This window comes from Odontesthes bonariensis, chromosome 20 (assembly GCF_027942865.1).
Source record: "Odontesthes bonariensis isolate fOdoBon6 chromosome 20, fOdoBon6.hap1, whole genome shotgun sequence".
NCBI classification, from domain to species: domain Eukaryota; kingdom Metazoa; phylum Chordata; class Actinopteri; order Atheriniformes; family Atherinopsidae; genus Odontesthes; species Odontesthes bonariensis.
Genome location: NC_134525.1, coordinates 23,396,343 through 23,422,379, shown reverse-complemented (window position 1 = coordinate 23,422,379; position 26,037 = coordinate 23,396,343). Strand labels below are relative to the sequence as shown.

Sequence of the window (26,037 nt, the reverse complement as noted above, 5' to 3'; positions counted from 1 at the left end):
GAAATGATTGGAGGGGCGGGGGGGTGAAAAACAAGTTCTACTTTCCTACTGGGGCTGTGGCTCAGGAGACGTTCCTGAGGACAGGAAGAACTTACACTCTTAGGCCCGTCACCATTATTACCGAATCGGGATTGTTTGAGGTGACCCCAGTATCATCTGCATGCTGAGACAAATGAGACAAATTTATTTCGTCTTTCACACACACTGAACACAATGAATTTAGAGCTTAAGCTATTGTATAAAAAGTTCCAGATTTTTAAATGTTTAAATGTTTAAATTGTTCTTTTTTCCCCCTTCAATAATTTGGATAATTTAGAGTTTGGTGCTGTTGTTTCATTGCGCGGGCGTCTCTTTGAGCACAGTCACTGTTTTTGGAATTTTCACAAACCACTTAAAAAAAAAAAAAAGGCCGGCTTTATGCTGACAGTTTTATTTAATGTTGCATCTGTGCTGTGCATTTTTTTCTTTAAGGCCAACAGAAATATGCTTTCCATTTTGCTCTTGTGCTCATTGTCAATAAATGACTCTTTTCCATGAGGTGTATGTGCGCCATTAAACCCATTTTTTAGGTTGAAAAGAAAGAGAAATCAAAGCAATAAAACAAAAAGAGAAATTGTAAACAAAAATGCCCTCGTGCCATTGTGACATCCCTATAACACATCACAAATTGTTCCATTTGCATTAAGTCCTTTTTTTTATTTTGTTCAGGTTTTAGGTTTGAAATTTTCTCGAGGTAAAAATCATCAAACCACCCTTTTTCGAAAGTTCTCCTTGTAAAAAAAATACAGTATCTGTTTTAGATTTACGGTACGTTAAGCTGATTTAAAGAACATCCACTTGGTTTCCACACTGCGACTGTGGTGAGGCCAGCTCATTCCTGTGAAACTCCTCTGTGTAATTAAAGGAAGATGTAAGCTTTTAATTTTCTTAGGCACGGCAAACGCTGCATACTTTGTCAGGAGACAGTGGACGTAATGTGCCTGAGCAAGTGTGCCTCTGCGAGTGGTGCTGGCTTCTTTTATGACTTAAAAAAAACGTGGAAGCTGTAGAGCTATAGATGTCGTTTTAGGGAATTAATGTTTTTTGGTGAAAACAGGGAATCTTCTACCCGAGATGTTTTTGTAGAGTGGTAAAATCTTATTAAAAGAACAAGCAAAGTTGGCAAAAGATGAAAGAGGGATGGTTGGAAGGAGCGGGAGAGGGGGGGGGGAAACATTGAAGCGTTTTGGGGAAGATTGCGTGTGAACAGTAATTCTGGCCTTCAAAGAGCACAGTGGAGCACATTGTATCCACGCATGAGCCGCTCAACAGGGACAGCGGCGGGACGGACGGAGTGACGGGGGCTCACAAGGACAGGGGGCTGAAGGAGGAAGAGAGAAGGGAGAAGAAGGGTGAATGAGTTTGTGTCGTGACAATCGCGATCTTTGTTTTGAATGAGGTTGCAAACTCTCACGCTTTTTGCGTGAGATGCACAGTCTGAAGCTCTGTCCTGCGGTCAGCATATGGGTCTTGCGCCCAAGAAAGGGGAATCACAAAAACAAAGCCAAACTGTGTACTCTTTGCAGCTCGATGGGAATTTTGTTAACATTACAACGTCAGTATTGTTATGTTAAGTCGTATAGGACCCGTAAATGCCTCTGTATATATTCATTTAAAAGGAAGTTCAATAGCTGTCAGACAAAATGGACTGCCTTCAATATAAAACCGGGCTTTATGCTTTTTAATTCTGGATAAAAGCAGCCCAACATGATACTCTTCGACCTGCATATTTATTTATTTATTTTTGGTTCTCAAATTCCAGCTACTCTTTTAAGTACTGCCTTAATCTTTTCCAGGCAGGCTTAGCTGATGCTAAACAGTGACGCTGATATTAAACAGTTCAGTCATTGGTCAGAAAGAATACTCAGTTGTGGGGGTAACCAGCATCTCTGCAGCAGTGCTGCAGTCCCTACACACAAATCGGAATATTTCCTCTTTATCCAAATGACGAAGTTATCTGGAAATCCATGCTCAGAGCACTGTACAGATCAGTGGGCACAGATTGCAAAAACATAAGACACTGATATCCCATCTGCCTGCAGGGATTGAATACCCACGTGCACGAATCACAAATCCAAGAGCACATGAGATCTGTAGCACACAGTTTATGTAAACAGAACCGGTCGAAACAAAGTCACAATGCAACGACAGCTTCAAACATACACAGGGAGTTTTTTTTTTTTTTTTTGTCCCATCTCTGTGCCGCTGCAGCTTCGCTCACCTGCACGATTGTAAACAGCTGATCTCGCCCACGTTGTTTTCTTCGGAGGAAAGCGAAGCACAGTTGAGGCAAATTTGGCTGTTCTGCGAATGGGAAATCTGCATTAGTGCAAAAGTGAACTATAATAAGGTGAGAGGAGGTGAAAAGTAGCTTAGTGACTGTTAATTCCAGGACAGCTGTGATAAAAATAGCTCACTGCCAAAAGATAGGAACCGTTTCTACGTAATCTAATCACAATCTTAATAATGGTTATCCTTACATCAAAGGATGAGCGATGTGAGTCAAAGCCTCGATTCAAACATCTTTAGTATTCAACAGCTGCGGAAAAAACAGGCAACAGAAGATGAAAATCTTCCTGAAGAAAAAACGGTTTATTACAGAGCAACATAAACCGAGTTGGCCTGAAGAGCAACTAGATCCCAAAAAATAAATGGCAAAGTTTCTGCCTTTACTAACTCTTCCATGTCTCAAAGCACTCTAAAACTTTAGATTCTCATTGAACATGGAGAAACGCATTCCAGCTCAGGGGTTCATTCAGTCGAAGGCCCGTTCTTGCAGAGTCTGAGGATTAGTCACGGGGTGCAGAGGGTCAAGAGGTTATCTGATGTGAGGGTTGGGGCTTTGGAGAGTAGTCCTGCTGCATTTGCCTAAACAGTTTACACTGTTGGGTCAGGAGGAGCATTCAGTGTCAAAGTAACTGATCTGGGACTCTTACAAGAGATAAAGAGGTGGTTAGTAGCGCCTCGGCCTCATCACTGATAACGAAGCTTGACTTATCCAGCGCTTATCTAAAAATAGACATTTTGCAGGACACATTTTATTTGTTTCTTGTTTTGTGGATTTTTTTTTTTTTGGAAAATAGCGTCATTTTCATAGGAAATTTCCCGCCTTAAAAGCCGGGAGGAAATTCTTAAAAACTGCCCTGAAATTTGACACGATCACCGTGACTGTGATTTTCATCCGCTCCCATTAAGATCAATAACCTCATTCATTTCCCAGACAATAAAGAACCCACACTGTTTCTGTGTGTGTGTGTGTGTGTGTGTGTGTCCACGCGAGAGATATCACTTCTCCGCTGGTGTAGCATGACCGTTTTACCCTCCTCGCTAGGGTCAATATTTACAGTTCATCCTCTTCTGCAAAATCACTCTGTCACAGCGCCTCAGCGTCTCTCCCTGCCCCCTACCCCCGTCTCTGTGCTGCTTGTCACATTTACTGTACGTCTTGATGGCTGAGCGTGATCGAGGCCAATTACGGCTTCTTATGAGTGTGCAGGGTCACCCTGTGGAAGTAATGCATTACTGGCCACTCTCTTGCGCCAGTCCATATGTGCATTTTCTCCTTTATTTGGCCTTTTGTTTCTTTGCTAATACTTCATGTAGAATTTAAATCTCCTCATAGCTGTTGCATCTAGTTGGAATGTGAGTAAATGTGAATTTAATGGAGTGTTGTTCATGATGTTTATAGAGGCATTTCTGTGTTGTCTTGAGGCTCACGAGAACACGCTCCATACCTCACTCGAGCTTCGTTAAAGGGAAGTCTTGCAGAGATCAAGTGGATCTGGTGACAAGACCTGATTGTGCTACTTATTATTTAGTTCATTTGCTTTTTGGGAGGTGCAGAAAAGTAAGGACATGTTTTAGTCACACAAGACAAATTTGGGGTCTTTTGATCCCTGCAAGTGAGTGTGTGCAAGTGTTCTCCATTCTCAGAGATTGTGTATTGTGAGGCCACGTGGAGTAAAACCTTTGGTGTTTTTTATATAATTTAAATCAGAGATTCTAAGACCTTTTTTGTCCGACGTACTCTCAAAAGCCTTTTTCAGATAAACCATTGACATGGATTTTTTTTTTTTTTTTTTTAAATCTAAGATTCAAAGCTGTTGGCTACATGAAGGCGGATATGGTTGTAAAAATGCTTCCTTACAGATTGAAACGTCAGTGTGTGTCTTCTTTTTCACATTTTATGGTCAAGTTCATTCCTGTGCCAGTTGGAGCAGTGGAATCTGGGCAATCTAATCTCTGTTTTATGAACTGCTATCCATTTATCTGGCGTAAAAAACGTTCACTGTCTTCCTTGCAAATCATTTTGGTGATCAGCCTTGTGAGTTTTGGCAAGTTGGACCTTGATCCTGTTTGCCTAGTTAACCATTTATGCCTATTGCAACCCTCATCACATAGCTTCAATAATTCTTCAACTGTCAAACATGTTAGAGCCTTTCATTCCGTTCTACTGGCTATATTCATAGCACTTGTTCATTACTTTTAGGTTAAACTTATTTGCTCCTACTTATACATGAAATTACTCCTCCGCATTTAACCCATCCAGGTTGGCACCTGTTGAACACATGCACAGGGTCACACACTCATAGAGACAGATGCCATATTCACAACACCCGGGGAGCAGATGTTTGGGGGGGGGGTGTTACAGACGGTGCCTTGCTCAAGGGGGCCCCACCAGCTGTCAGTTCACCAGTCTTTGAGCAGTGAGAGTGGGAATCAAATCGCCAACCTTCAGGTTATTGGACGACCCACTCTCACCACTCTCACCACAGCCGCCGTTCTCTGTTGTATTGAGGCGTTGCTGCAGACTTGGTGACTAAATGTATGTTGTAGTCAGCCACTGCAGAAATACCTTAGGTGTACAAGTCCCTTTGGTTGGAAGTCTTTGTTCTTCGTCGAATCCTGGAAGGGATAAAAACCCACGCGGCAAAAAACTGTGAAGAAATGATCATTGATATTATTTTTTCATGTAAACGGTTCATTCTTTTCAGGCTGAATGTTTGTTCATGGTATCCAAAAGTGAAGGCAAGAAGAAAGGAAGGTGATGAGTTTGCTTCAAATTCATGGATACACATCTACCATCATTACGAAGCACGTACCAGCGGTGGTAAATGTAGAGATTGAGAAGGAAAAAAAGAAGCTTTCAACAGAATTGTTGGTTAGGCAGGCGGGAGGAAGGAGGTGTTGACACACACCGACACAATGGTATGGTTTTCCTCTGGGCCTCCACAGGAAGCTGTCTACATGTGCACACACGTGTAACACATACACACAAACACAGCCAGAACAATAGGTCTGCACAAGTTGCTTTCATTTCATTTTACTACTGTTGGCTCCTCGCAATTCGTTTATGGATTCGGATCACCTGCTGGATGTGTTCTCAAATTACCCTTCAAATGCAGTTTAGAAAGAGTGGACAGGAGATGGAAAAACAAAGTCGAGGATTCCTAGATTTTTATAGTGCCTTCTCACCCTCTTTTGGTCCACAATTGGGTGCCATCATCTGTAGAATATGTTCCTACGACCTACAGTTTCATCTGGTCTTCATTTAGCAATCCTTATATTTCACACAATAAAAAGTGATAGCATATCAGGCCAAAATGGTGACTAAACTCTACAGTACACCGGGTGTTTCCCCTCTCAAACATCCTTAAATCTGACCAACTTTACATCAGATTTATTTTCGGTAATACTGTATGGGTTTTTTAGTATGGGTCACTCAGGCCAATTTTAAGAGGTGATACCTATAAAATCGGAAAAGCATAATATTACGGAGTTGCCAAGATAAGTATGATAAAATAATGAAAATGCATTACTCACGCACATATTACTATTGCACAGCACTCTCAAGGAGCTGAACTTTGGAGCTGTTTATTTGCCAATATGTACTTAGTATTGCATAGCAGTCAGTAGGATGATTTTCAACAAACAGACACCAATGGAGGTGAGGTGTTTTAGAGCGAGCTATAAATTCTGCAACACAACCCTCTGACTGGCTGCCTGCCCTCTTCTAGTGTGGAAGTGATTACATGGAAATTACACTGAGTAAGGTACCTCAAAGACGCAGTCACATGTTTCTTATCAAATAGTGAGTACACACATTAGTTCAGTTCAGTTGCTTCCCTCTGTGTTGGATCATCACTTCATCATCATCATTTTGTCTTCCCCTGTAACATCAATTCAGACTTTCTGGTGGATTCCTCTTCTGGTCATCCGTGGCTCTAAATGTAGAAGACATCGCGTGCCCCTGTTTCAGTGTTAAGTCTATTTAAGGTCTCAAATTATGTCAGGAAAAAACTCAGTGGCAAGTTGCCCTGCTAATAATGTCTGACCGCTTTCCCTGCGCGCGGCATAACTGCTCCTTTGGGAGTAAAAAAAACAGAGAGAGGGACGGAGAGAGCGAAGACATGCAAGAGCAGACTCTGCAGCGTATAACATGACCTCTCTCCCATTGCGTGCCACGGTTTGTTTTCAGTGCTGGCCACATGTTTGATCATTGCATAACTCCTCAGATGCGGTTTGTAAATCCTGATGAATTCTGGGGCGTCGAGGTGTGTGTGAGTGTCGGTTTGTTTACTCCCGTGTGCACCTTCAAGTAGACACACGCTGTGCTCATAACTCGTACCGTTAGAAAAAGCCAAAAGCCGGTCGCTTACTGGTTGGTGTGGGAAAAAGTCATTCGTCTCCTTTCTCTGCCTGTGGTCATTCCACAGCTGGCTGCTTGTCTCTCGCTGTCCTAACTGTGAGAGCTGCGCCCCAATTAAAGGCTAATTAAAGGGCCAGTCCAAGAAAACAGGGATGTCTTTGTAGTCCTGTTTGCACAGGTGGTGTGTATCACATGTTGCGCTGGTGTCAGGTTTACGCATCAAGGCTCCATACAGGAACACGCGTTTGTGCTTATGCACTGTACACTTGTTTTCTTTTCCTGCTAAAATCAGGCACGGCGCATGCTTCCACTCGCATCTGTTCTTTCTCCTTAATTGTGTTAATTTTGAGGCAGTTGGATGGACTGTTTAACAAATCAATCAAGCCAATAAGCTAAACAGTTCAGAGATGCTCTGCTTCCACAGTAAAACAACTGCCTGCATAGGAGTTGTAAATCTGTCCAGAGATGCTATCACTGGGTCTTATCTCCTCTACCTTTCACTGTGTTGTACAACAAAGTTTGAGGTATATATACAGTGTTACTTATAAAGATTGTAGAGCTTATTTTTTGCTCTGTGGTGAGATTTATTGAAAGCCCTGAGGTGCTGGCACCAGCCGGTCCAACTAACCCATCCCAAAATAAAGTTCTCAACGACAGCATTTCAGACATGACATGAAGAAATATGTTGACATTTAAGGCCTGGTTTCCAGAACATCTGCCATGTTTGTCGAGATTTACAACCTGAAGCAGAGACCAGCGTTGGGCTGGAAAGTGGTGAATAGGTCTAATCAGGTATGAGAGGACTTTTTCCAGATGTAGGAGTGCAAGAAAGTGCTGTCAATAGTCTACTGTGCAGTGCATTTAAAGAAAAAGAAAAAAAACCAAAAATGCTTGCCAGACCACAATGAGCAAAGCAAGATTTCTCTCAGCTAACTTTCTAACTGGCCAATACGTTGTGAGCTGTGATGGTGGACCAGGTAAAGGCTCACATGTACGGATCAGAAGAGGCTCAATGCAGCATCCAGCAGCCGAGTCGATTTCACAAATAAAGGGGTTAGAAAATGCAGAGTACAGGAGCAAAACAAGGGTGAAAAATCCAATGTCAATTAGTAATGTCATAGGAAAAAAAGGCAACTATGGAGAACCATCTGCTTTGTTATCAATGTTGGTTATCTAAAAAGGAAAAAAGGCCCGGAAGTGAAAAGATGTTGCTCTCAAAGGTTCATCCACTTGAATCCCAGTTAGTGTGAGTGAATGCGTCGCTTTGAAAGTTGTTTGAGAATTATCTCCGTTATGTCATAAAGGATGGTTCAGTGTTTGCTGTGCAAAAGGAGACAATAAAGGAAGCACAAGCTAAATTTCTTTTTATTTACATAATTCAAACAACTCTTGTCGAGGCTGCCGCTGAGATACTTCCAGATTGTTTCATTCACCTTCCTAAGCGATGGCGAAAAAAAAGACTATTTGACCAGACCCAGCAGAAACCATCACGCAGGCTGCTGATGAGTCCCCTCACTTAGCAAACAGGGAAATTGTGAAGTTTAATCGTCTTCTTATGGAGATAACTCTTCACAGCTGATGTTACCTTGATGCCAGCTAAACCCCAGTGTGGAAATAACTCCAGCAATCTGCTGCTACATAGCTGCAGAGATGCATTTCTAGCATTAACTGACCCTAATCTCGTACTCTTCACTTTCTTATTTAGAAAGTTTTACTGATTCAAGCAGGAAGCAAGCTTTGTTTTTCTGTTCTTCTACAGCAGAAAATAGAAGGTTGAGGAGCAATGTTTTTTTTTTTTGGGAAACAGTTCCTACTATTCTTTTCTAGTCAGTTCTCTGATCTGTTACGGGCTGACCACCCACTCTGCAAGCAGAACTTCCTCAACATGCAAGACTCATCAGCCAAACCTGCTTTTTTTTTTTTTCTTGCTTCTTCTTTCTTTCTTCTTCCGGTGTTTCAGCCTCGGCAAAATCACAAGCACATTGTGGATTCATCTCAAGGTTTCACCGTTAAGGCAGGTGTTGGATCTCATATGTACATGAGATAAGTAAGATCCTGTGTTTCCACAAGTGTTGCCAAGAGCATACGGCAGACATGCATTTCCACTGACACACACCATGGGGAGAATGCGGGGTTGAGGTTAACCAGACGAAGACTGTTATAGCGATAAGAGGTCTCATATGGTCAGGGAAGGACCAGCTATGGATTTAATGGAGATGACAAGTGAATAAATGGTTGGAATCCATTAACCCTCCCATGACACCAGCTTAAGCTTTGCACCTAACTGTTAGACTGGCCCCTGTTATGAGCCGTTCTACTGTTCTGTTGTGTGTGAGCGGAGGCGTGGTTAGTTCAGGATTCCAGCCCTGCTGCACGCGATGCCTCAGTGAGGATTTACTGATCATGCTGAACAATCGCATGCACGCACTCCTCAGACGCCTTGAAGATCCGGAGGTGTCATTTCTGACACTGATCAGATAAGATCCCATACACAGACGTGGTCTGTACACACACTCCATCTGTGTCTGGCACTGGCAATCACAAACGAAGTTCTTCCTCCTTATCTTTCTTTCTTCCCTTTTATTGTGTTCTTCACGTTCACTCTGAGGCGGACGATGCCGTGTGATTATGTGCCAGATTAAAAATGCACTCTCACATATGATTTAAGTGAAACTAAGAGGAGAAAAAATATATGCCTCAAGCATAAAAGTCTGCGTGTCAGTTGGCAGCTTATCAGTCAGCTTGTTTGGCTTTGAGTTGGGGAAATATGAATTTGAGACGTGGCTAAGCATCTATGTTTTTTGTCATGTCGTACACTCTTTGTTGGATGAAGATGTTTGAAGTCTTCAACATCATTAGCAGTTGCTCTGTTTTTATGTCATAAATACAGTACTATGAAAAAAAGAGAAGAAGAAGAATGTAACTGAGTTCTTTTTTTCACGCAGCATTTACTGAATTATTTACTCACTGCTACTCTTTTGGTGGCATGCTTTTTATGTGTTGCGTGTCTTAGATTGAACAACAAAAAAAAAAAGGCAACCCAGTCACTAGAGTTGTCATTGTGGCTCGAGAGCTCAGATGATCCCAGAGTCTCTCAGCGAAGGCTCCGGCAGGATTCACAAGCTCCAGTCTTATAACTCAGAGGCAAGAGGTGTGGTGGTTAAAACGTCCACTGCCTTTCACCATTGTGAGACGATTATTTTTCATCAAGCAAAGGAATGATGTTTCTTTGCATTTTTGTGTTTCTGCGGAGAAATGATAATTAGAATCGATGTTTTCTTTCCCCACAAATGGTTGGGGTGATGCTCTATAGTAAAAGTATCAGAACCTGGAAAAGTGATGGTATATCATGTGCTTTTTTTGGTTAGCATTGCACACCTAAACCTTGCCGGATCGATGGTTTACGTAGGTTTACTGCCTCAAATTTTCAATAAAACAAATTAGAGTCACTGAAAAATGTATTCTGTTCCAAATAGCAGAGCAGAATATAAAAGGGTTTAAATGTTCACTCACTGTTTGGTGAAGTTTGTGCACCAAAACAACTTGGTTAGAGCATGAAAACGTCATGTTTTTGATGTAAAATGCAGCTTATTACAAACCCTAGAGATGTTCCATTCAAAATGTTATTAAGTGCTAAACATTCATTTATTTTCAATATCCATCCATCCAGTCATCCATTTTATATACCCACTTAATCTAATTTAGGGTCACCAGTCAGTGCTAAACATAAAACAAATAAATAGTTGATATTGATAAGGGAGAGGTGATATCAGGTCCTGACTTTCACATCAGGGAAGAGTTGAAATTAGGGAGTTGGAACTACGCGCTGTATAGTGTCGGCTTTTAGACACACAAGGAGATGAGTGCAGAAAGCTGTTAGTATAATATGGATGCAACTTGGACGTAATAAAGCAACAAATGATGTTGCCAGCTCCTCAAAGTTTTAAAATATCCATTCGTGGTTGTTATATCTCATAAGTCAAGCCACCAAACATATATTGAAAATCTATTTTGTTTAGATTGAGCAATGAAAGTCTTGAATTTCATTGTTCTTCGTTTTTGTTTGACCTTTATTTATAAAGGTAATCTCATTGAGACACAGAGTCTCATTCTCAAGAGAGAGATTTAACAAATCAGCTACAAATGAACATAATTATCAATACAGCGCATGCAATGTTTGAATGAAATGCAGCAAGTCGAAAGCACATGAAAGGGCTAAAAACAGAAACAAAGTTTTTGGTTGTGCTTTTTCTGTTTTCCTCAAAAAAAAGTTCAGAATTCCTTAATAGGATCAAACAAGACGGCTACAGGTCCTGTTGCAGCATGTTCCAAGTCAAAGGGGCAGAATGAGAAAACACTCTGTACGCACCGAGGGAACACTACAGGTAACACTAAAGGTAACAAAGGACTATGAACGAAGGCTGCTCTGACACGTAGGAAGATAAATACAGTATGCTGGCAGCAGACCAAGGATGGATTTGTGAATGAAATTCTACCAATACAGAAGCCTGTGATAACGATCACCAGTTAACCAGAGAGAACAGAGTGCGACGATGGGTGAGGGGTTTGCGGCCTGTTATGAGCCATAGTGCTCCGTGATAAGCAGCCTCCGACATCTGTAGAGAGCTGGCAGGGGGCGTTCATTTATATGATGTCACCACAATCTATGCGAGGTAAAAAAGGTGGCAGCAACAAGCCGTTACCTGGCTTTGTATGAAAAACAGTTTTAATTTCGATTTCTTTAAAAGATCAGTATGGGGCTTAGAAGTGAGACTGTCATCAGTTAGGATGCCCAGATATTCATAAGAAGCCATAAAGTCTATTAGGGTGCCTTGTGTGGATTTACAGCAGGGAGAACTGGTGGTACCAGTCGCTGTTTTGAGCTAAATGTTTGAAATCCTGCTGCTCAAGCAAAGAGCAGTTGAGGCAACCGAGGAGTATTATGCTCACGGGGCATTTTCACGGAATTAGAAAAACACTTAAAACGGAGGCTAACATTAGCTACTAACCTCTTACTGACAGTGGAGAGAAAAGGATGCCATCCATGAAGGAATACAGAATACTGAATGGCTGATTTACTATATGATGGTTTGTATAGATATTCTACACTCAGCTGGGCACATAAAAAGCACTGTCATGTAGAAATTAAAAACATTTCCCATCTGATATTTAGTTTTAAACAAAGCTTGCACGATTGGCCGGAAAGTGACCGTTACCTTTAAAGATGGAGGAATGATGTGCAAATGAATCAGGCTTGACAGCTGTGGGTGAATGATGTGGTGCAGAGTGGTGTTCATCATCTTGTAGTTACATAATATATCTAAACTGAGTAATTTGATGGAGGATGTGCACATTTTTTTAAAGATAAGTGCACAGTAAAGGCTAAACTTATCGCTCATATGCTTCTGTAGCCATCTGGTTATGCATGGAAACGGGCCAGACCCGGCTGCGTTAAATGCAAAACCCAGGTCTGCTTCACTAAGACCCACTAAGCATCACAATGAAACCTGAGGCATGTTTGAGACACATCTGGAGCTCCCTCTGACTCTCACTCACAGAGCGCTGAAGCCGGAAAGCTTTTCTCCCTCTTTCTAACACGTGCTTTTTCATGTTTTACTGTCCGACGGAGGGAAAAAGACTTCATTCTCTGTTCTTTTTAATGACAGTTCCCACCCTGGATTCTCTTTACTGCTTCCTCCTTTTCTGTCATTTTAATCCCATAAAGGGTTTCCATTCTTCCCCTGTCCTCCCCACTCCTCTTTATTAGGTTCCCTGGATCTGATGCTTAAACTGAAACTAAATATTCCCCCCTCCGTTTAGTTTAGATGCCAGAGCTTTTGAGTAAACAAGTTCATGATGAGGGTTAGCCAGCACCCAAGCATCATTTTCTCAGAATAACATAGGTTGGAAGCTGTCAGGAAGGTTTTTTTTTTTTTTTTTGCATTTTTTTATCAGTTATCACTCCAACACCATTATATTGTGAGCTTTCAGTAAATTTCACTCATTCTTTTAGGGACCTGTGCCATTTAAATTGACTTCAACATCATAAAATATCCATGACTTCCTTGCGCTGTTGGAACAAGTGAACTTTCGGTTTATGAATAATAATGTGCACAAGCCTGAAAGCGGATCATGGAGTCTGGTTTGACTGGTGGATTTTAAACTGCATGGTGCAGCGTAAAGTTTGGCCTGGAACTAGATGCGTCTGCGCTTCAACAGTCAGATTATAGCTGGCTATTTAAAGATGAGAGGCCACAGTGGAAACAAAAAAAAAAATGACTGACAAGACCACACACCGTTAAGAGGAAGGGAATGGTGGAGAGCTGTCCTTGTGTGTGAGAGATCTCTTATAGATTGGCATGTTTGCGTGTATTTGTGTGAACATAAGCATGAATGTGTGCGATTTGCCACTGATAGTTGGAAGGAGGATGCTGAAACATTTGTTATCTCAAGCCTTATTTCTCTGGTGACACAGATACCATCGGCCTTATGTAAACATCCCCACTGTGAGTGCAGCAGTAAACTCTCCTCTCCATCTAAAGTTACTTTCCAGGTGTCCTCTTCGCTCTTTCCAACCTCTCTGAACTGATAAAGAGGTGTTTTTTTGGCAACTCTAAATGGTTGTGGTAATAAGTACTGGTGTCGGAGAGGAAATGGACTGGCTGACCACAGGAAGCCTTTCTCCTCTCTTCTCTTCTGTTCTCTTCTCTTCTCTCCATTCACAGTGATTGATAATTATAACCTGTTTTTTTTTTTTTTTTTTTCTCCGAGCTGTCCCTTTTGACATATAAAGCGTGTAAACTTGGCATGGCCAAATTTGTTGATTGCGGGCTGCTGATGTGACCCATCTGGGATTGAAACATCGCATTAGGTCTTCGCACGCTATTCCCCGCCACTCCCTCTACTCAGCAGCCGTGCCCCCCCCCCCACCCCCTCCCTTCTTCTGTCACATGAGAAACAGTTGCAGCTCTGTTGTTGGGTGAGGAGGATGTGGGTTTTTGGCGTGTTTATTTTGTTGTGTGTGTGTGTGACTAAGGAAAGACTGTGTATCGCAGGAGACCGGCCCCCTAAATGGACAGCGATTGAAACCTGTTGTGTGAGTTGGTGCGCCTTCTTAAGTGTGAGCGGATTTAAAAGGAGACCAGGGACTGCGATTTTGCTTATATGTTCAGTTTGAAGAAAATCACACGTCATGTTGTATTAGAAAAAAAACCCAACTAAAATGATTACACCCCCCCAGAATATTGCGTATGCTGTTCAGCTGATAGTTGTGGAGAAAGAATTTTACAACCCCGTCTGATGAAGAAAAGAAAGAAACGGCACAAATTCAAAGTTTGTTCAGATGAGAGAGGAAAAGAGGCATGCGTTGCCTCCCGTGAGTTGCTTGCTGTGACGCCACTGTGTTTAGCTGCTGATTCTTTCCCAAAGTCAGAGATGCCGCTCTTTTTCTGGACACATCCTGAAGCTATTGCCCAGGAATTTCTCCATTCCCGCTCATAAATCAGACACCAGCTGAAAAGTCAGGCAGAAATTACTGCAGCTCCACGGCTCTGAACTCCTTTGGAAACTTTAAAGTGTAACCTGTGTCTTTGTTGTGTTGTCTCTCTTATGTCATGTCGAGGAGAAAATCTATTTTTGATCATAGAATCTGGTGAGCTGTTTTATACATGTAAAGATTTCTCCCTGCAAAGATGGACAGTCATACCATAGAAGTGATTTTGAAATGTGGAAGCTGAGTTGGCTTCTCTTGATTAAATCAAGCTATAAAGAGAAGCTGACTGTAAAACTGTCAATAACTCAACCGCAGCCCTTCTGCATATTTCATATCATTTGTCTGAAAACCTGCCATTTCACATCTCACCCACAGCAGCAATTAGGTAGACAGAAATGTTGTGACTGTTCTAAGGAAATTGGGTTGCGACATCAGATAATGCAAGAGATAAGAAAAAAGCGATACAATTTGTGGAAGTTTGGTGTCAAAATCATCTTATTTGGTGGCTGAAGGAGACAACTGAATATAAACAGAGTTAAAGTTACCATTATTGTATTTTCATACATACTTTTTATGCTGTGTGCCATCCCATAAAGAAATGATTGGAGGTGCACAGGAACCGTTTGACGCAAAGGAAGCATGAAAAAGCCACAAGTGCTGCAGCTACAGATAGATACGGGCACTCGTCCAGTGGCGTTACCCACAGGTCTCAGCTGTGGGGCGCCACCAAAGAGCCAAAGTGGAAGTTTATAAGCTGCGGAGCCGGAACGGTGGTTTACTGACACAGAGTGTAATGTGAGGTTCATTAGTGTGCAGGCGATAATTGAAGGGGTTGTTTTGAGACGCGTGCCGCACATTAGGTCCTGATGTTCGCCATAAAGCTTGTGGAAGAATTCCTTCTCGAGCTCTCAGCCTTTCGTAACCTCCATCTTTGGAATTCTTTGGCTCCTTGAAGGGACTATTTTCTAGAATGTGAAAACTTTCAGAAACCACTTCAGGACTCGGTGGACCCTAGCCGTTGTTGATTTTAAAGAGTTTGACAGATGCATGTCTGTGTGATTACATTTCAACCTCCAGCTACAAGACAAATATCAGACGCACATGATCTCATCTGGCATCACATCCAGCAGCTGTCTTTATGAGTAAAATAAATCTCAACAAATCAAATTATACAAAGAGTGGATTTTACCTACTATTTAACCAAATCGAATTAGCCTGTGATATTTCCCCTCGAGCTCTTTTCCACATTTGTCCGTTGCCTTAGCATTGCAGAGTTGCTCCTTACCAGCTGCAGTTTTCTAGACAGAGCGAAAACATAACGGCCCTATTTAGCATTTCGTTGAATCTGTGACTTATCTTTTGCCCTGTCCGAAGCATAAATCTAGTCCAAGATACATCACAAACACGCTAACACATTTCACATGACTCGAGAAATAATGTTCCAAAGAACGATTTGATTTGGCATGAAAATTGACTTAAAAACAATGATGACACATACTTTTTGCAAAATATTAGTGCTCATCTCCGCTTTCTTGTATCAAATGAATTTTGGCTTTATACAGTAAGTTTTAGGGCACTAATACTCAAAATTCATCTTTTGCGTCTGGTTTTGCTCGTTTTTGGGTCAGTGGACGGCAACTCTCGACTCTGTCTGCTGACCCAGCTGCACCCTCCTGTAATCTGCATAGCCGTCCAAAGCAATCCCTCTTTTTTTCCACCCCGACTCAAATGCATGTGCACTTACCACCGCTCCGACTTGGCTTTCGTGAGAAGCAGCGTGTCATTTTACAGGACAAGGAGATTTAACCACATGAGCTATGAGATCATAATTATGCCATGCACGCACATGAATAGAGTGCGTATCAACACAAACACACATGCGGACACAGACGTGTTTTGGTTTTGCTGTATTTGGGATTTGTTGAGGTTGTAATGAAATTCACTCACCCCTAAACATAACACCACAGCTCTGTTGCACAGTTGAACTTACCCCAGTTTTCGACAGCTTTAACCCTTCAAACTTGTTGCTCAAAAGCATGCAGAGTTTTTTTCAATGTGCTTAAACCATCTGATTTTCTTCACGTCATCAATGATTGCGTGCTGGCAGAACGCTTGTTTTGACCACAACTTGTTCTCTATGCACAGGAATTCAATAAACTTAAGCCAAAATCTTGTGTCTTGTGCCGCTGATTTGCAAAGGAAAGTTAAGATTTGTCACGGTAAGTTGCAGATGTTTAGGCCCGTTGGAGACAAATAATTTCTGTTTTTGATTAAAAAGATGCCCCAGTCATAGAGCTTTGCAGTCCCACATTATCAAGATGCTAAAAAGAGAGATAAAAAGGCAGTGTTTACCATCAATCTAGCTTGAAAACTCTTGAGTCTACTTTAGAAACAATAAAATCTTTATGGAATGCTGTTGTTTTCAAATCAAATCAACATTTTCTTTTATGCAAAAAAACGTCATACATGTAAACCCCTGCTTAGATAACCCTGGTGACATCACTATGACATCACGAGGGTTATCCTCAGTGTTTACTGAAACTCTTCTGCTCTCCGTTGAGCAGGACTCATCTTGTAAACTGAGAAAAGTAAAGCAGGCGGTGTGCCCCTCTTTAAAAAAAGATTTTTTTTTTATCCTTTATTTACCTTGCCCTGCTTTACATTTCCACTTTAAAACCTGCCTCAGTGCAGTGTCCTCATAATTCTCTATAGGCGCTGCATGGGTGAGTGCGCTACAGTTGGCAGCTTTGCAGTGAGAGAAATAATCTTCCTATCGAGAGCGACAGCTTGTTTAGAGAGGGCAGACAAGTCAGTGTTTGTTTACCCTCAGAAAATCTCTTTAGTTGGTTTGGAATTAAACAGAACACACAAAAACACACATACACTCGGAGGATCACGCTAACACCAGATGCCAGGAAGAGTAGTGGCAACAGAGTGACATCTGCAGCGAAGTCCTCCCATGCATGACTGTCTCCTTACTTTACCTCTTTTAGCATGCTTGCGTGATCCCACCATCATTCTCCAACAAGCCCTCTGCCCCCTTATGTCCTGCGGCCTCACACACATATTACGCACGTTTGAACAGCCGCATACTATCCCGACCTAAAAAAGGCTGCGTCGCTGTACCTCACTCATTTTTGCGTGAGTCCTAAGTGTGCACCTGTAGAGCTTCTACCAAAGAATTTGGGAGGGTGAGAATCACTGCTATTGGGTTAAAACTGTCAGTAGCCACAGGAACATGAAAGAAAACACAACTAAAAATCTCTTCTTAGAACTGGGTTTATAAACTAGGTTTATAAAAAAGAAAGAGTAATAGATGCATTTATCATTTACATATACATCCGTGTAAAATAATTTAGAATCTTGCTGTTCACCGAGATAGTGAAACTCCTGTTGAAATGGATATTTTGTCTTGGTGTAAATATGTATTAATTTTGACAAGAGTTTTACTCTAATAATTCTATTCATTCAAGTCTTATTACCTCGTGCTGCGTTTGGGGTTTTGATCTTAAAGCAGCTGAGATACATCGGGGATGTTTCAATAAGCATTCAAAAAGATAATTAGATTACTGCTGCTTTGGGTTTTTTTGCTGAATTTATTAGCCGTTTTAATAGGGCCAAACTGATGTGTGTGATGTTTTTGGTGAGTAAGGCAGGAGATGATCCGCTTGTGTTAAATTTGAGCTAACAGATGATGTTAAGTGAAATTACAGAAAAGACAGAAGCTTTACAAACGATCATTCAGTCTCATGTTTATGACCGAAATCTTGCTTTCCTTGAAACTATGAATGTAAACACGTCATAGCACAACTCTTCATAAGAAAATCAGTTAATTGCATTGCCCTAAATTGAATTAGATTTGATGGAACCGACAGAGATCATACAAATATTTTCACTCCGAAGAGCCATGATGAGGTGACCAGCATACATTACATTCTGATTCAGAACTGGGTCCTGGTGACACAGAAAAGCACATATTATACACATACTTTGTAACACATGACTTTATATACTTTTGATCCCCTTACCATAAACCCAACCATCACAACTGAATGCCTAACACTTTGAATCTTTAAAACAAGTTTTGATCTTCAAACAGCTTTTCAACCAAAGAACTATAACTTTTAGGTACCCATGGTAAAACCAATGCAAATACACACACACACACACACACACACACATGCACAGTCACAGTAGATGCACACAGCGGATACATAACACCACAGCTATTTTCTGCTGACTGACAGGATAATAGCTTTCATGTATAAGACATGATAAGCATCATGGCTATCACTTGATCTCCCTCAACCTTGGACACACTAACCACCTCACACTCATTTAATTACACATTCGTTTGCCTTTCTACATCTGCATGCACAATGTACACACATACAGTATAAAAAAGTATTTTTTCTTGCAGAATTTCTGTGCCGGTCTGAAAATTGAAGGTGTTGTTTTATACATTTAAAAAAAAAATCATGCCTCGAGTTAACAAATCAACACAATTTGTTGAAGTCGTAAAGCACTCTTTCCACCTTTGCACTTATTTAGCATTGCGTGCTACACCAGCATTAGCACAGCTTCTCTCTCATATGGAGAGAGACCATCTGCCCATTATTATTTGCTTAAATGGGTCTAAACGGCACCATAATGTTTTTTTGTAAACAGATTACCTCTTGTTATACCTCTTCATGGGGGGAAAAAAGTGATGAAATCACATTTTCATAAAAGCCATAGGTCTTCTCCAGGAAACCTGAGATGCACAGTATTTACAGTAACCACAAGCGAAGATTGAATTCGACTGACCAAAAAGGAAGAGGGTTAAGAGAGGGTTAATGGAAGGCTTGTTCTGCCTCTCTCTACCTGTCATGATGAATAATGTGGGTGACACTACCTGGCACACGGTGCAAAGAACCACAAATTTGCTAAAGAGTAGTGGGTCATGCTGTAAAGTGTGAAGTGTGTGTAGAAATTCAGGAAGAAGAAAAAACGTTGATGATCTCGAGAACATATGTTTAAGCTTAGATTTTATTAAACTGAATTACTCGAGCTGATATCGCTTGAACCAAGACCTCTGTCAAATTCTCTTGATCATCCCTCTCTTGTTACTTTTCTTCTTCTTTTCTTTTTTTCCCCCGCTGCATTTTTTTCATTTTCACAATGTTTCCTTGTGCTCTTATGGCGCATGTGTTTGCAAGCTTGCTGTTTGTTTATGGGAGGTTTTCATTACAAATTGTTGCCCGATGAAACTCAAAATCAGCAATTTTGGCTTTACAGCAACCAGCAAATGTTCCCATGAACTTTAGAATTTAGGAGAGCACTGTACGGCACCTCCAATCTCTAGGATCTCAGACTGCTCGTGAAAACTGAGATTGTGTGAGTGCAAAAATAGAAAGCCTGTGGTTTATTGTGGCCAGGTGGGCCTCCTGAATGCGAGTTTTATTAACCGCCAGCTCCTTGAGAGAGCAACAGGCTGCAGCCATCCTCATCAAAACAGGAATTGAAGGAAGAGCTATTTATAGAGTAACCACCCAAACATATCCATGCATGTCTCTTGAAGTACTGTTGTGGATCTGAGATGTGGCATTTGCACTCCTCTGTAGGCATGCTATAGGGACAGAGTTGCATCAGAAAAGAAGCTGTTAGTCACGATTAAATTTTATGTTCGCCGAGTGGAAATATCTAAAAAGAAGTGATGCCCTTTGTAATTGCATAATCCCTTTCCGAAATGAAATTATGTCTGAACACAACAGGACTGATCTCAGAAAGTTTGACATAAACAAAGCAGGAAAAGGAGACAAGTCAAAGTGAATGGACAATAGAGTTTATAAAGTAGTTTCCCCTTCCCCCCTTATGAAATATATTTCACCGAGTCTTTGTCACTGTGAATGCAGTGTGTACACATGTGTTGTTTTTTTGCCTCTAGGCAGGGTTCTTGCTGGAACATATGTGACTCACGAGGGAATTTGCATCCAGAGTTGAAGCCCTCTGAGTAGGCCTGAGGGCCGGGGTCAAGGCTTTGGCTGGCGGGAACATCCCCAGCAACGGTAGTAAAACCGGAGCTTCTTGTTTGTTCTTCATTAAGCCAAGAAACTCTATATTCGCATTCATTCGGCCTCAACCAAATAAAAAAAAAAAAAAAAATTAAAAAAAAGGGTTTTCCTGCATAACTAGCTCATCTCACGCAACACTTGCCTGGATGCAACCTGTGTGTGTGTGTGTGTGTGTGTGTGTGTGTGTGTGTGTGTGTGTGTGAGCGGAGAGCCTCCAGTTATTTGCATTTTGTTAGTTTTTCTAATTATCTGTGTAAGCATTGCGCCATCTTGGAGTTATGCTGTGGTTCATTTTCCCAAAGCTTGACAAGGCAAATTTAGGAGTGTTTAGACAGCCTTTCAGCTGGCTCGGCTTGTGTTTCGCTCTTTCAACGAGTTCATCAGAAAAGCAGTTTTTTTCCCCCCACAGACAAACATCGTGCACACATAAGACGCGGGTGCTACAATGAGTCACGGTCTCTATTTATAGAAGCAATTAGAAGAATTATGATGGCTATAATAGTTCAGCAGTGTGAATGTGAAGACGACATGGCGCCAGTTTTTTATGATGCACCATCCAGTCAAACCACATACAGTAGCAGTGCACTCTGTAGAGAAGTTGCCATATAAGTCTGTTTTGCCTTAGGCCTCATGTATGAAGACGTATTACTCCTGTACATCATGGTGACTGGTGTGTCTGCTTGCCAACTAAAACAGAGAAGTGGAAACAATTGAGGTTATATCTCGACCTTGGTTTTGTGTGATCCCATTTGCTTTGTCATAATATCACTTCCCTTTTACCTCAGCACCTAGGCGCACAACCAAGGCCTTTGTTTATGTTCTGCTCAGGAATCAAATTTTTCTCCCGCTTCAGAGATTAGGCTTCCTCTCGCAGCTCCCCGTGCACGCGCTCACCCACAAACATCACTCACTCACGTAATCTCCTTTGAAAGATGAATATTTGTAATTCCTTCCCTGCCTCCAACAAAAGTACTTTTCGTGGATGCTGTTTTGTCAGCAGACAAATTTCTCTAAATCGTTTTATCCCCTGACATGTAATCATGTCACAAAGCAAACAAAACATTGTCCTCCAAAACAATATGGAAAAGATTACAAATTCCAATTTAACATTAAAATTGGTATGTAGGCTTATTGAGGATTTAGGCAGCCTCCTGCAACTGCAGCAGAGCAACCCTAGTGGAAAAGTCTGCCCCTGTTTGTCTTAAGAAAAAAATTAAAATGCCAAAAAATGTTCTTTATTCTAATTGTTTTCCTTTTTTTGGTGAATTTTTTTCTTAAGTGGCTAGGGTTGGATTCGGACAGGGCGAGATCTGGACATTTGATCTGCGGCATAATGAAGTATTAGCTTCCATTACAGCGCAGGCTTAACCTTTTTTGCGGAGCCCCATTGAGAGCTTGCCAGGAGTCATCAATATTTAACAGCTGTTGCTATTATGAAATTCTTTATGGGTTAATGTGCTGCGCCGGCTTGCACGCAAGGCCTTGGCAGTCCACCAGCAGCCTGTCAGGAGGAAAGGGGGGAGATTGACAGACGGCTTGCTCGCGTGACAACCAGCCCTTGATCGGCCAGCTCCTCTCTCTCTCTCCCTCGGTGTTGGTATTGCTCTCTGCACTGTGGATTTCCTGTGTCTGCCCAGAGAGCGAGAGACATATACACACTGAGGAGGAGTGCTGAGGGAAGGGGCGGGACTAGGCAAAGGAGGTGGCAGCAAGCCAGCCAAACCTCAGCACTCACATGCACACTCACACGCGCGCTTTTCTCTACTCACGCAAGCCTTGTCAGAGGGGAGGGACTGCTGTGCTGCACAGCGCTTGCATGTTCAGGTCTGGAGCACTTCATTACAAGCTGAGCATACAACTGAGGATCAGCTGCCAAAAGATGGCACCCATGCTCCTCAGATCCGGCTGACATACAGTCTAGACATAGAAGAAGACTGTGTGTATTTATTATTATTTTATTTTTTTTTTGAGTCATGCATTTGTCATGAATTATTAACTTGACACAACTTCTTAAAGGTCTTAATGAAATGTCGGTGACCTGCTTTGGTCAAAATGATACACCAGCTTCGTTTTCCAGCGTGAATTTCCACCTTTTTCCAATATGAGAAAGGAAATCAGACTACTCAACACCAAAATGTCAGAGAAACAAAAGCTGACTCCAACTCGACCACAGCCTGTTGGTTCTGATCCCTCTTTTAGGGACAATCTCGTCGCAAGTTGTGTAGAAGTGGCCCAGGCTGTTGAAACGCCACGCCACAGAATGCAAATGCCACCCGGCAGGTTTATAATCCAGGCAAAGCTCACACAGTAATTCCTCCATCATATGATGGCTCCATAAACCCTGGCCTTTTCTTTTGGCTCATTCGTCTGTGTTTTGTTTAAGTTATTCTGAGACTAATATGAACAGCTGTTGTTTTTACAGGCTAATTTTCACTGAAGTTAACATTATTTTTACTAGTGCTGGAGCAGCTGATGGTTTGTTTAATGACAAATGGAAATCGGAATTTCTAACTTCCAACTGAAAAAAAAAAATATATATATATATATATATAGTACTTGCTGCCTCTTAAAGACTCATAAATGTGAAAAGTATTATTATTAAGTATATTGAATATGTATATTAAAATGTAAGCGTTATTTTACAAGTTCAGGTTAAGTTCATTTAAACTTGGCTTGTTTCATATGCTATTGGATAGTTTCCATCAATATAATTTTTTTTATGGACATTTTGCCTTCTCTACCTCTATCGACAGCACAATAAAAGCACATCAGCAGTATGCGGTCCCCGTTTTCTCATCTCTTATAGCAGATGTCTTCTTCTTATTTCTTTTTTTCTCTGTTTCTCTCTACTGTTGTTGCAGTCAGCTGCTCTCTGTATTACAGGAGGAAGTGGCTTTAGAGAAGGGAGTGCGGGGAAACAGGCAAACACACCCCAGACTGTGTTGTTCACATCAATTTACCTCACAGCTGCACTCACCTCACCCCCTAGAGGCTGTAGAAATTAATACCGCATCGATGACAACCTTCTGTGAAAGTTTTGTAAAAGAGACTAATTCAGTACCATTCCTTGTTTTGAAAAAAAAAGTGAGGTTTTTTTGGAGCAAATTGAAGTCCTGAATCAGTAGTATCTTAGATTGTGAAAATGAAGTCATGGTGCGGCGGGTGGTCTTGATATTTTCTGCACTCAGTGGAAGTGGAAAGACAGTCCTGGCAGACTAAAGGAGCTAGACACTTTCAGCCTCACCCTTTGGCAGTCTCTACATCCCACTAGTTGTCACTTTTTACTTAACACCCTGTCCTCACACAGAGCACATAAACGCCTCACCATTACCTACTTTGTTTTCCCTTTTGGACCAGACATGGAGAAAATCGAGGCAAAGAAAAGCAAACCCGAAGACATGAATGGCAATGAATAAAGCCCGTATTGTTGGCGGAGGAAGTGCTGGTGCCGATAATTAATCATCCCGCGTGTTTGTCTTTCCTGACGCCGCATCCTCTCCAAAAGCTGCCGTAAGAGAGAAAACAAAAATACACCAGGCGTTGAAGGAGGAAAATAAAAACGGTTATTAGATTCATTTCCCTTTTGCAATGGTTTCCACTGGTTAGCCGATATTGTGGTGATTGAACAAAATGCTTTTTTGTGTGCGTGTGTCTGTGTGTGTGCGTATGTGTGTGGCTGTCTGAGGCTGTTTGTTTGTATGTGCTCTCACTTAGTGGAGGTGATGACAAAATACTTAACATAAGTACTGGCTTTCAGACTTTATGAAAAACCGCCTGTCAGAGCTCTCATCAGCAGTTAACTTGATTGAAATGGAGTATGGAAATAAAAAAAAATGATTGAATGTTAGGGAAACTAATCAAAGAAATAGGCACATGAAATTTGCGTGCTTTAGAGTGGATTTCCATCATCGCGAAATCAGTTGGCAATCGCCTGTGATGCGGAGCTGAACAAAGAATGGGTGGAGAGACGAGGAGGAGGTGGAGAGTTGAAGAAGGGTGGGAGGGGGAGGGACGGACAGACAGAGGACAGTAGAATGTCAAAGGGTGGGGAGTGGAAGCTGTAATGAGGTTATTCAGTGGGGGTAGGAGCTGTACGAAGCTTCCAAAGACATATGCTCACATAGATCATAACCTTTCTTCCTAATGAAGCTATGGTATTTGCGCATGTGTGTCCTCGTGTTGCGTGATAGATCTGTGCTTTGCTACTATGAATGATGGAGTAAAGGGCTAATCTCTAACAGCATACCCATAGGAAAAGCACACAAACATGCCTCCAACACGCAGCGCACACGTCACCAGAGAGCATGTGAAAATTAAAACACTCCACAGACCTACAGGCTAGTTGCAAGTGTACACGCTCTGGCACTGAAAGGACATGGTGTGTATAGTAGTTGATAGTTTGTGACCGCTGCAGTATGCTGTCAATATTCCTAATAATCCACAAAGAAGCAAGAGAAAAGAGCAGCGCAGTCATTTCTGTTCGAACAAAATTTTTCTCATTCGATCATTAATTCTATTAATTCATCTTTCATAAGCTGAATGATGCTCAGGGATATAAGCTGTATTTTGCAGGCTATTTTTGCTGTGTTAATGCCCCTGCAGGACGACAACTCGCTTGCACTAGTTTCTGCCTCACTTTCCCGTGAGCGTGGCACGAGTTTTATTGTGTGCGAGGAATCCAGTAAAGTTTAGTGCTGAATAAGACAGGTCCACCACACACACTAGTACCTGTCATTTATGTGATACAAAAAAAAAAAGAGGCAAATATGTCTGAGAGTCCAGTTTTCTTATTATCGTATCAGCTGCTGTGAGAGACCTTGAATCCATGTTTCATCCATCATTCTCAACTCTTCCTGCTTGGACCAGGTATACTATCATGGTAGATGACTGATTTGATTTTCCACACCATGCAGGGTAAAAGAGCATCTATTCTTAAATGTATAAGGTTGACTGAATAAATTGAAGATCTCATTTTGTGTTTTTTTTTTGGGATTCTTCTTCTTCTGCTACTGCTTTTGAACTGTTCCTATGTTACATACTGATTACACACAGAAACCCACTCGTGGCTAACAGCTGGTTGTTTTAAAAATATATGAGGCACATGTGCCAACCCATTTTCTTTTTCTTTTTCTTTTTCACAGCGAGTCAAGACAAAATCTCCAGGAAGCACATTGTCAGCAATGCGTCATCTAATCCTGAAACCCGGAAAGATAGCCATCCACTGGGCACCACCATCAATGAAAGCAGCCTCCTCCTGGAAGTAAGAAACCGCATGACATATGTGTGTGTTTGTGTGTGAGGCCTCCACTCATGATCACTCTAACAGAAAGCACTGGCTGTATTCAAATAATCTACTATGTATGTATGCTATATTTTAACTGTCATAAAGTTTCACCCAGTGTTGTGCTCAAGGAACTACCTGGTGCCTGATCCCCCTGGCCTGTTTGATGGCCACGTCTGGCCCATGTATTTGAAACACAAGAACATGCTCATTTTTTTCGCGAACGTTGAACTGAACGCAACACGTTTTTTAATAAAGAACTTGAACGTGAATGAGTTCACATTATGTGTCATGAACGGCAGACATCACTGTAAATGAACGTTGGAATTTGTTTTCCATTGAAAACATCTGTTTTCTCTTTTGAAACGCAACGAGAGAAAGTTCCTCCCTCCTGTATTCTCGCTGCTGCCGCTTAAATCATGTATCACCAGACAGAAATGGTTTTGACATTGGGTGCGCAATGCATTGCGGGCAACGTAGTGTCCGGCTGAGAATAGTTGAATAACATACTGGCTTCCGAACG

At 41.6% G+C, this 26,037-nt stretch overlaps 1 protein-coding gene across 1 annotated transcript in view; it reads left to right on the top strand.

Annotated features, from left to right (window-relative positions):
* Positions 1-26,037, top strand: part of ahrra (aryl-hydrocarbon receptor repressor a) — a 75,719-nt gene that overhangs the window by 23,417 nt on the left and 26,265 nt on the right. The window contains exon 4 of the mRNA XM_075452617.1: positions 25,375-25,493. Within this exon, the coding sequence (XP_075308732.1) occupies positions 25,375-25,493 (119 nt within the window). The remainder of the gene's footprint in view (positions 1-25,374; positions 25,494-26,037) is intronic.